Here is an 11,111-nt window from a genome sequence, read left to right as displayed (position 1 = left end):
CCTAAAAGGGCTTTGTGAATGAAATTATTTGCACATTTTTAGTTCTGGGTGAGGTTCATTGGACCTCAATGTTGTCATATAAAACCGCATAATGGTGTCGCTGAACCATTGCAGATAGCCTTGAGTGCTTTTGGGTGGATCCTGTTTGTCTTGTCATTATGGTAAACCTGCATGTGAAGCTTTAGTCTGATGCCACAAAAACACTTTAGGTATGACAAGTACGCATCATGACATGAGCTGCAGTGCAGTGGACAGTTAGGTGCACTGCTTCAAGTCGAGTGGAGTTTTCCATGCAGCCGAACACTTCCCTGACCCCACAGCAGACAAGGAAACGAACACATTCCACATTGTAGTCTGTAGAATGTCAAAACGCTCATTTGGAATGTGGGATTTAAAGTAAGATGATAAACAACTTGTAGTGGCCATTGGAGATAAATAAGCATTAAGGACATGTTAATACAGTTTATGCAAAGATTGACGTGTCGTGAAAACTTCAAATGTTTACACACACAGACATAGAAAACACTGTCTGGCAGCGGTACCCAGACTACCCACATTACAGTTCTACAGGTTCCAGAAACTATGTACAAATACACACAATGAGATACAAAAACATCATGCGATAACAGTATTGATTTTACCCTCACATTCCAGAGATGCACACAAACTTGAGGCAGTGGTTTAAATGCCAAATAAACTGGTACGACTGGTCAGACGAGAGGGAGTGAGAGGTCGCAGATGGAAAAGGGAGGGATGAGGGAGGAATATAAAGAGGAAATACCGTACACAGATTTACAGATCGAGAGAGAAGGGAAAGAAGAGACAGCTAAGAGACGAGGGGGAAAACTGGAGGAATAAGGTCCACTTGGCATGTTATTGTCTCAATGGAGATGCAAGGGACTCACTGAATGGGATTTTCTCCACTGGGAAAGTACTCTATGAAGGAACGTCTCTGACGGACAGGTACGTGTTCATGATCATGATGAACTTGTCATTGTGAGAACTCAATGTACCACACTCTCCCATACTCTTGCTTATCACTATTTGCTAATAGTTTGCAATGTTGTTCATGACTGTTGCAACTTTTGTTGAGTAACTGATACAAAATCCCATAGTGACTTCCTCTACTAGATATGTGTTAAAGTATGTGAATTTAGCATTTCAGTAGCTCAGCATTTTCAGCTCTACCGTTCAGAACACCAAGACTGTTTGAATATGTTCCTGGTCCATAAGTTCAAATGTAATTTACATTTGACACAGTCGTACAGACCATTGGCTGTCTTGTTTGTCAATGGCTCATCCATATCCACAAACGAGCAGAGGACATGGAACCCAGCATGACAACTCAAAAATAGCATTGGCTTGTGTAAATTGACTTCTAGTCAATAGATTGTATGGCAAGTAATGAGTTACAGTATATTCATAGACTAAACTATATTTCCCTGTCTTTACCTATTTGAGCTATACAAGAGGACCTTTTTGTTGCGTCCTTGCTAGAAATGGAATGTGGTCTTTATGTTGCCTGAACTAAATTAGCTCTGTGACAAACCAATTGCCTTATCTCACATTCCCTCACAGCTCCTCTGGAGAGACGTGAAAAACCAGAACTTCCTGTCACTCTCCATCTGACTCAAGCCATCACAGCTACGTCTACCAGAGCACCTCTGCATATCTCTGTCCACCATGAGTGATGACAGGGAAAGACAGGGTGCCGATGGAGGCTGCGGGGCCAAACAGCCGCCCAACGTCAAACCCAAACCTGACAGCAAAGATAGCATCAAGAAGGAGAAAAAGGAGAAATCCACCAAGGTGCGTAGGTCCATGAGCACTGACTCAGAGAGAGGAGGGGAATCTGGGAGAAGGAGGGAGCGAAAGAGAGACAAAGGTTCGAGGAGAGAGCGTGGTAGAAGCGAGGAGAACAGGAGGCAAGACAGGGATGGAGATGACAGCAACCGAAAGGAGTCTGACCCCCAGGAAAATGACATGGAGGACACTGAGTGCGTGGTTTGCTTCTGCGAATACAACAACGTCTTTAAAACCCCCAAGCTGCTCTCCTGCGGGCACACCTTCTGTCTGGAGTGCCTGGCCCGGATCAACGTGACCTCCTTAGAGCTCAAGTCTCTTTCCTGCCCTGTGTGTCGAGAGCTCACCAAGCTGCCCCATGGCCGCAACCTGCCCCAGCTGGGCAACAACCAGGACATCTTCCGCAAACTCCCTCCAGAGATGCAGAGGGCGCTGTCCGTGCGCTTCAAGCGCAGCAAGGGCAAGCTGGTCCTCAAGAAGCCCCCTCCTGGTACTACTAGCCTGGCCAAGTCCAGCCTCACCCTGCCCACTCTCAAGAAGCAGGACCGACAGGCCTCCAGCGACCTCCAGCTGGGCACCATGGACCAGGGCCTCGCCACTGTCGTGGATGTGGGTCGCCCCCCTAGCAGGGTCAGAGGTCGCCTGCGCAGGATGTTCCGCTCGGACCAGTGCTACTACACCGTGATGGCGTCCATCATCACCATCGCCGTGGCGCTGATGCTGATGGGCATCCTGGCCTTCATGGTCATGCCCAATGTGGTCCTCCACAACGGCAGCAAACCGCAGCAGGGGAATTCCAGCCAACCACAGGCCGGTTAACCAGGGGGTCAAATACCCTAAGGAAAAGAGGGGATGGTGGTGGGATGAATGGAAGTAAGACCAGAGGAGATAATCACTCTGATGTTTTGAGAGGACAAAGATTGTCAGTGACCCTAGTATCTGCCATTTCATTTTCTTTACTAATACTCAGTTACGAGGAAAATGTGAAAGAACTGAAAAGAAAGGTGACCCTGAAAGCACTAGAGAACACTCAACTGGGGTCAATACATAACAAGGACCATGTTGTTTATGAAGGACTGATACACAACAACTACTAATGGGAAAAGTGTATCAAGAGTTATTTTTTTATCTACCATTTTGTCTTCCTTCCTGCAGTATACACATCATGAACAAGGAACATTTACCCAAATGTGAACGGGACAGCTATTGCAGTGAAGTGAGAGTGGACAATGGATGTTGTCTGGGGAAATGTAATTCATTAAAAAGTTGTGTATTATGTAATTGCACTGAAGTCTGCCATGGAGAATTATTTGATTACACTGAGCATTATCTTATTCTTTACATCGCAAAGTAAATATGTTCCGCTCATGATTTTGTTTTACATTCTTTGATGTCTAACTAATGTATGTTTACGTACAAAATATGAATATACATATGGAGTTCAAAAAAGAATAATATATAAAAAAAGATAAAAAATAACAATGGAATAGGTCTCTCTTGCCATAGCAGAGGTATCCTACCACCCTGAAAAAAACGATTACATTTCCAATAGGCCCAGTGCCATGTTACATGCCGTTGCCTTACAGTAAAACCAAATGTGCTGATTTGATTTCTGATAAGATCTTTGTCTGGCGTAACGTTCCATGACATGTGCACCTTGGTCGCACCTTCCTCTTTTAGTCCCATTAGAGAATCATTTTCTTTTAGTTTTCTTTTCTTTTCTTGAATATACTATTTCCTGACAGGTTCAGCGTGTGTGTGTGTGTGTGTGTGTGTGTGTACTGTTTTAACATTTTACTGAAAGCTATGAGTATACAAAACATTAAAAACACCCGCTCTTTCAATGACATAGACTGACTAGGTGAATAGAGGTGAAATCTATGATCCTTTATTGATGTCACTTGTTAAATCCACTTCAATCAGTTTCGATAAGTGGAGGAGACCGGTTAAAGAAGGATTTTTAAGCCTTGAGACAATTGAGACATGTATTGTGTATGTGTGCCATTCAGAGGGTGAATGGGCAAGACAAAAGATGTAAGTGCCTTTGAACTGGGTATGGTAGTAGGTGCCAGGCGCACCAGTTTGTGTCAAGAACGCCAATGCTGCTGGGTTTTTCACACTCAACAGTTTCCTGTGTGTATCAAGAATGGTCCACCACCCAAAGGACATCCAGCCAACTTGACACAACTTTGGGAAGCATTGGTGTCAACATGGGCCAGCATCCCTGTGGAACACTTTCAACACCTTGTAGAGTCCATGCCCTGACGAATTTAGGCTGTTTTGAGGGCAAAAGGGGATATTAGGAAGGTGTTCCTAATGTTTGGTATACTCAGTGTATGTATCAGTGAAACAGTGTCACTCATGACTAGTTCTAGTTGTAGTAGCTATGTTTTCATTTCTATGGTTGTCAGTGTGACAGACAAGCCTCTTACCGTGCACCTTGCATGCAAGTCATTCAAAATGGAAAGTAGGCGGTGACATTTGACAGCATGATTAAGCGCATATGTTGTAAAACATGCAAGCGTTTTATTAATTGTTTAAGGAATATGCTCTTAATCATTAAAATATCCAATTTGTATGGTTACCTAAAAGTGAATATTGTGGTGAGGGCAGAAACAAGACTCATTTTGAAACAACGAAAAACTTTACTGATGCTTGGACCATCACTTGACCTAATCTGGCTATGCTAGTATGTCTTTGCCTTCTTTACAAGCAGATGTTGGCATTGACATAAGTCTATTTCAACCACTGTTCACCAGTCCAACCTATAGTTAATTTTATGTTCTTATGGTAAATTCATCATGGTAAGTCATTATTACGGTAAACATATTCATTATAAGGTTCCCACTTTATAGTTATATTTAGTGATGCTAAAGCAAGTAACTCTATGCACATACTGTAGGCAGGTACATTGTAATTACATAGCATTGATGTCTCCCTCTCTCTGTGTGTGTGTGTGTGTGTGTGTGTGTGTGTGTGTGTGTGTGTGTGTGTGTGTGTGTGTGTGTGTGTTTATAGGAGGGACATACAATAGGGCCAACTATTTCAGATTAGCTGTGTTTACATCTTCCCAGAAAGATAACACAACAATCCTTATTAATGTATTTTCAAATCTTTGACATTATGTAAGCCAGAGAGAATGCTATAGGTGTTGTAAATTGTGACTTTATATAAATTGTCCATAGGCCATTCTATTCTAATCAATTTAAACCCGTTTTATGCAATCTATTTCAACTTTGTGCAGGGACCAAACCTCGTTCGCCATTCCTCGCAAAAAAAGTTTATAGCCTATGGACATTGAACCACCCTCGTTGACAAAGTATACTCACGACCCCGGCCCGGCCGGAGCTTCTGCTTGGGTGAACCAGACCCCGGTCCAGAAAGACCCGTGGCGCAAACTGGATATCGGCCTAACCGTGTGTTCGGGTTAAATAACTATGTCGTCAAACATGGATATGTTTTCCTCTTGAATTACAGTGCTTGCATAAATTAATGGTAGATGTGTGACTGAATAGAATTAACATTGACAGTCACCACTAGAATATCGGCAACGATGGCTTCTATCCCTTCTGCTTCTGCCTTGTCCGCTGTTCTACGGTGTCGTGGGAATATCCTAGCCAGGAATCAAGCAAACAAGAAGCGGCTTGCCACCTCGGGATACAACCTCGGATTGGCTTGCGGAGCGGTATGCGACTCCGTGCGGCCAAAACGAACTCCCTCAATATGGAAGTCCTTTTTTCAAGAACAACGACTTGAGTTTGGAAATTGAGTGTTCTTGGAATATAAACCTGAGTCGAACACCAAGACGAGAGATTATGAGTCGGTAAATTAGAATTGTCAAGCAAAGATTTCGGAGCCAAGAATTTGTGCGCCAGGGGTCCCGTGCTCCTTGAATATGCCAAATGCCCAAAATAAAAAATTACCCAATGTGAAAGAATTTTAAAATGACATTACTCGTAGGAACTATGAGAAAAAAAATTGGGTCAAAATCCTAGAAACCTCCCCTGCCGTTTTGAATGTGTCCATAACTTGGCACAATAAGGAAATAGCGGAAAATATGATCCCTGCTTTTATCCTAAATGGTTGGTCTACTCTGAAGAACAGATGCATATTTTTCACCGTGTTTGTGTCTGAAATAATGCATGTGAAACTGGGAGTGTTCTGCAGGTCCAGGCCAAATGATGTAGGTGAAGCTGCCATGGAAGGACAGACCACGATCAGAGGAAAAAGCACCTCTGTCAAAAGTATTGCTCAACAGGTGAGTGAAGAACATTGAGATTTCATAATTATGCCTCTGCCATAGTTTACTGTGCCTGAACCAATGAAAAGTGGTGTGCTATACCCAATGAAAACCATACCCCAATGAAATGACAAATATGTCCAAAACAATAGGCTTCACAATGTAGCCTATTTTTGTTTGGTTTTGCAGGGTGAATCATTGAATGGACAAAGTGGAAGTCCATTTGATTAACAGCCTTTGATTGACACCAATCTCCTGAACAATGGACCTCAGAGGGCAGTGCACACACATACACACACACACACACACACACACACACACAAACATGCATAGGCGACTCTTCCAGGCCCCAGGGTGGAATGTCCAATATGAAAACACACTGTAGTGTACCTGCTGTTTTAATATTTTCAAAGTCCTTTGTATGGGACTTCCAGAAAGGCGATGAACTGTGAGCACCTGACTTTGAGACACGCAGCACGATGACATGTTTTCTTATCAGTTGATAAGTCACTCAGTTGTTTTGACAATCGCTTTGCTGTATGAAAGCCAAAGATCTCTGTTAGCTCTGATGATTATTAGAAATTAACAAAAAATCTGATAGATTTTTTTCAATATTGTTCAGGAAATAATTATGCTATGAACTCCATCAAATCAATCTAACCCTCTTTTGATTTAACCTGATGCTCTAAATTGTTTGTAGTCTTTTATTGATCCTCAGGTTGCAGTGCATGTACACTGAGTGTACAAAATATTAGGAAGGTTGAGTTGCAACCCCTTTTGCCCTCAGAACAGCCTCAATTAGTCAGGGCATGGACTACAAGGTGTCAAAAGTGTTCCACATGGATGCTGGTCCATGTTGACTCCAATGATTCGCACAGTTGGCTGGTTGTCCTTTGGGTGGTGGACCATTCTTGACTACACACGATACACACGGGAAACTGTTGAGCGTGAAAAACCCAGCAGCATTGCAGTTCTTGACACACTCAAACCGGTGTGCCTGGCACCTACTACCATACCCAGTTCAAAGGCACTTAAATCTTTTGTCTTGCCCATTCACCCTCTGAATGGCACACAATCCATGTCTGAATTGTCTCAAGGCTTAAACATCCTTGTTTAACCGGTCTCCTCCCCTTCATCTACACTGATTGAAGTGGATTTAACAAGTGACATCAATAAGGGATCCTAGATTTGACCTGTATTCACTTGGTCAGTCTATGTCATGGAAAGACCAGGTTTTCCTAATGTTTTGTACACTCAGTGTATAATTTCACACCTTATGAAATACAAAATGTTCCATGTATTGTCACGGACACAAAGGAGTTAGGAGTCTATTATTACATGACTAAAGGTGCAAACAAATGGGTGTGTGATAGACTATATAAGCCTATCCTGTTGCATAACTATGCCAGGTTGCCTTACAAGAATGAGATCTAAGTCCAGTGACAACTTTCTTCTTTTGATTCTAGACAGGTGTCAACTGTGATTGTATAGTAACATTATATGTATCTTTATTGGCCTGAAGCCACATTTTGCCTTTTTGATGAATAACCAAGAATAATGGTATATTTTGTTATCTAGAATGTGATAGCCTATGCACGTTTAGAAGATCCTGAAATGTATGATAATTGATTGCATGTTGTTTCCATTAGTTACTGCAATGGTAAGTAGGCCTATGACCAATAAAGGCCTACAGCCCTTGTGCTGAATGGAATATTTTTGCATTTGTAAACACGAAAAACTCCTGTAAAAATAAAGGATTATTTTTTTTTACCATGTAAGACACTCATGAATTATGAAAATATCTGGACTATAAATATTTTGGGGAAAATAAATTAACATTAAGAACAGGATAAAACCTTGCTCCAAAATATATGTATCTAAAATAGGCTTAAGACTAGTACACAGTGTGATACAGTTTGATTATGAATTATACTGTATTCGGTCAGCCCTATTTGGTACAGTTGGATAAATTCTCAAGGTGACGGTTAAGGCGGGGCTTCCGGTAAAAATGTGCTATCCGGAAGTCTGCAGTCTTGTGAAAACATATGGCAAGAAATTAAGTTGATTTGATAACAAACACAATCAAAATTAAAGTGTGACATCGATACATTATTTCCCCTTCACTTGCTTATTGATCCTGCATACTGTCATCGAAGAGGTTAGTGAAACGAAGGAAGAAATGGCTACAGAGACCGAATGTGTTCTACGTTAAGAAGCTGGAGGTAAGTGCTAATTTCTGGGAACGAAATGTTCTGTCTAACATTAGCTTCCAAGCAATTCGGTCGAAAGATTACCTAGGTCCAATATAGTTCTTAAACAATGGATGGATTACTCAGAAAATAAAGTAAGTCTCGCATTCCGGGGGTGCGTGACGAGAGCTAGCTACAGGTGAAAAAAAAATCAATTAGCCTAAGAATATCACCTTCCTAATGTGGCTTTCCCTCCAACTATCTACAGTGGGCCTATAGTTCATAGTTTTATACTCGATTAATGTAAGTGACAGTGACTTTGTTAAATGACTAGCTCTTGAACCCTGTGCTTTATCTATATCCATCATTTCAGATTGACATGGAAGGTATGAACTGAAGAACAGCACTTTCATCCCCTAACCAGCTCGCTCACCCACCTCCTGTCCAAGATGAATCCAGCTCTCCCTCAATTTTTCCCTCATACCTTATACATCTTCCTTGTCTTTTTTTGACTCCGGCTTTATCTCATTCTATTTACTTGCTTATGTGTTCATTACTTTACTACAAGAATATTTAAACTAACTAAGTGACCTCTCCACATGTCCTTTTTGCGTTCTGCATTCCTTTGGCGCAACTTGTTTTTTACAAACCCAGTCTTACAAACTTCCTTTCCCTCCTAAGTTGTTTGGGCCATGCTCCGTAAGAGAGGTTCTGCTATTCTCTTTGGTGTTTTTCTCTTTGTCGCCTGGAATGCCATCGTGGTCCTCTATCTGTGGGGCCGACCCCTGTCTGGTCGAGAGGAGAGGGAGATGGATGGAGGACGAGGAGGGGCTGATTTGGCTGGGGATGTGATCCACATGGCAGAAGCCTTTGAGGCAGAGCTTGAAATGCAGAGAAAAATCCTGCTTCAGATACAGGGTCATCGGTCACTATGGGAACAACCCAATGAGAATGGTGCCAGCAGAATTGGCCCCCCTCAAGTGGTCATTCCCATCTTAGTTATAGCCTGTAACAGGGTTACTGTCAAACGCTGCCTGGACAAACTCCTAGAGTACCGCCCCTCAGCTGAACTCTACCCAATTATAGTCAGCCAGGACTGTGGGCATGCAGAGACTGCACAGGTGATTGGTTCTTATGGCAGTCAGGTAACTCACCTGAAACAACCAGACCTGTCAGATATTGCCGTGAGACCAGAACACAAGAAGTTCCAGGGCTACTACAAAATCTCTAGGCACTATCGCTGGGCTCTCAACCAGGTGTTCAACTCTCTTTCACATTCCTCTGTTGTTATTGTGGAAGATGATTTGGAGGTAATAACTTTCTCTACTCTGACATGAAATATGTACTGAATGTGATAAAGTGAAATGTTAAATCCACTTGTTTTATGCTCATCATTGTTTACATCCTCTAGTTGCCAGTTGAACAACAAAAAAACATTGTTTTTCATTCTCTCACTAGGTGGCACCAGACTTCTTTGAGTACTTCAGATCCCTTCACCCAATCCTGAAATCTGACCGGTCTCTGTGGTGTGTGTCTGCCTGGAATGACAATGGCCGAGACGGCTACGTCGACCCTGGTAAAGCAGACCTCCTGTACAGGACAGACTTCTTCCCTGGGCTGGGTTGGATGATGCTCAAGGAACTCTGGGTAGAGCTGGAGCCCAAGTGGCCTGGTGCATTCTGGGACGACTGGATGCGTCAGCCAGATCAGCGCAGAGATCGAGCCTGTATTCGACCCGAAATATCCCGAACTTTAACCTTTGGGCGGAAAGGTGTGAGCCTAGGCCAATTTTATGACAAATACCTACGCTACATTAAACTGAATAGTGAATTTGTGCCTTTTACCAAGCTGGATCTGGCTTACTTGAAGGAGGAGAAATACAAGGAGATCTTTGAGAAGCAGGTTTACAGTGCGCATTTGGTCAAATATGAAGAGGTCCAACGGGGACAGTTAAAAGGAGCGGGTCCATTTTGTCTGCACTACTCAAGTAAAGATGGTTTCAAAGTGTTGGCCAAAAACCTGGGTGTGATGGAGGACTTGAAGTCAGGGGTCCCACGGACAGGGTATCGGGGAGTAGTCAGTTTCCTGTCAAGGGGAAGGAGAATCTTTCTGGCACCCCCTCCGGGATGGAGCAAATATGACCCAACCTGGAGTTGATGACAAACACAAAGGACTGAAGAGGAAAGGGCTCTGTACGTTACATCTAGTACTATGGCAACAGAAGTGAGACCAATGAATGCCAGATGTGGATCTTTGGCTTTAAGCTATAGTGAGACCGTTATGACAGATGCCTATCTTTTGTCTTCCATTTCCGATGTTTAATTTTCTCCCCATACTTCTCAGGTTTTTTCATACACTCAAATTAATATATTTTTGCAATGTGGGGTTGGGATAGTAGGGTAGGTAGAGATATGTCATTATTTTCAGAGATTTCTTTTTTTTATATACTCTCATCATGCACATGAAATTCAATGCAGCATCCACTTTGATTATTCTCAATCTTGTATGCAATTTCTGGGAGCCTATCTGTTACTAATTTGTCAGATGAAAAATATATCTGTGATGTGTTCAATAATGGTGGTGGTCAACTTGTGATTTGTCCTAAAGTATAATTGCTTCACAATATTTAGTTCATCTTTTGGAGAACTGTTTTTTTTGTTGTCATGTTTTGACTATTTTAACCTGGTTATTATAGTGCTTAATGTTTTTCCCAAAGAGATGGCTACTGAAGTATGTATTTATTTAAATGCAAGACACACATCACAAATGCTGTATGTTATGTAATTTTGGGAATTCAATTCTACCAATCACCTCTGATGTTTGCTGTTTCTTTGCCATATTAATATACTGTATATACACATTAAGGACACCTGCTTTTT

The 11,111-nt window shown here is 42.2% G+C and overlaps 3 protein-coding genes across 4 annotated transcripts; all 3 read left to right on the top strand.

The window, feature by feature from the left end:
- The first annotated feature begins 645 nt into the window (after nt 1-645).
- Nucleotides 646-3,171, top strand: LOC110488316 (uncharacterized). The gene is made up of 2 exons (XM_021560525.3): nt 646-963; nt 1,579-3,171. Exon 2 carries the CDS (start codon nt 1,684-1,686, stop codon nt 2,620-2,622), a length of 939 nt encoding a protein of 312 aa, XP_021416200.2. The 5' UTR covers nt 646-963; nt 1,579-1,683; the 3' UTR covers nt 2,623-3,171.
- Nucleotides 3,172-3,505: 334 nt separating this feature from the next.
- On the top strand, nt 3,506-6,175 carry LOC149985063 (uncharacterized). The gene is made up of 2 exons (XM_090215053.1): nt 3,506-5,532; nt 5,764-6,175. The coding sequence occupies exons 1-2, from the start codon at nt 5,357-5,359 to the stop codon at nt 6,077-6,079; spliced, it is 492 nt and encodes a 163-aa protein (XP_090071179.1). The 5' UTR covers nt 3,506-5,356; the 3' UTR covers nt 6,080-6,175.
- Nucleotides 6,176-8,023: 1,848 nt separating this feature from the next.
- LOC110488311 (alpha-1,3-mannosyl-glycoprotein 2-beta-N-acetylglucosaminyltransferase) lies at nt 8,024-11,044 on the top strand. 2 transcript variants are annotated; one of them, XM_021560503.3, is made up of 3 exons: nt 8,024-8,265; nt 8,606-9,542; nt 9,691-11,044. In XM_021560503.3, exons 2-3 carry the CDS (start codon nt 8,925-8,927, stop codon nt 10,387-10,389), a joined length of 1,317 nt encoding a protein of 438 aa, XP_021416178.1. In that variant the 5' UTR covers nt 8,024-8,265; nt 8,606-8,924; the 3' UTR covers nt 10,390-11,044. The 2 variants fall into 2 exon arrangements, with proteins under 2 accessions (XP_021416178.1, XP_090054143.1); XM_090198017.1 differs by having other exon boundaries at nt 8,056-8,265; nt 8,606-8,618.
- Nucleotides 11,045-11,111: the final 67 nt, after the last annotated feature.

The sequence above is a fragment of the Oncorhynchus mykiss genome, chromosome 2, assembly GCF_057628025.1.
Source record: "Oncorhynchus mykiss isolate SJ-2025 chromosome 2, ASM5762802v1, whole genome shotgun sequence".
Lineage (NCBI taxonomy): Eukaryota > Metazoa > Chordata > Actinopteri > Salmoniformes > Salmonidae > Oncorhynchus > Oncorhynchus mykiss.
This window is presented reverse-complemented; position numbering and strand designations above follow the sequence as displayed.

Excerpts from the sequence above, each read along its gene's own strand:
- LOC110488316 (XM_021560525.3), top strand. The coding sequence starts at position 1,684 with ATGAGTGATGACAGGGAAAGACAGGGTGCCGATGGAGGCTGCGGGGCC.
- LOC149985063 (XM_090215053.1), top strand. The coding sequence starts at position 5,357 with ATGGCTTCTATCCCTTCTGCTTCTGCCTTGTCCGCTGTTCTACGGTGT. Across the intron at positions 5,533-5,763 it reads CGAACTCCCTCAATATGGAA|GAACTATGAGAAAAAAAATT; the intron begins GTCCTTTTTTCA and ends CATTACTCGTAG.
- LOC110488311 (XM_021560503.3), top strand. The coding sequence starts at position 8,925 with ATGCTCCGTAAGAGAGGTTCTGCTATTCTCTTTGGTGTTTTTCTCTTT. Across the intron at positions 9,543-9,690 it reads TTGTGGAAGATGATTTGGAG|GTGGCACCAGACTTCTTTGA; the intron begins GTAATAACTTTC and ends TTCTCTCACTAG.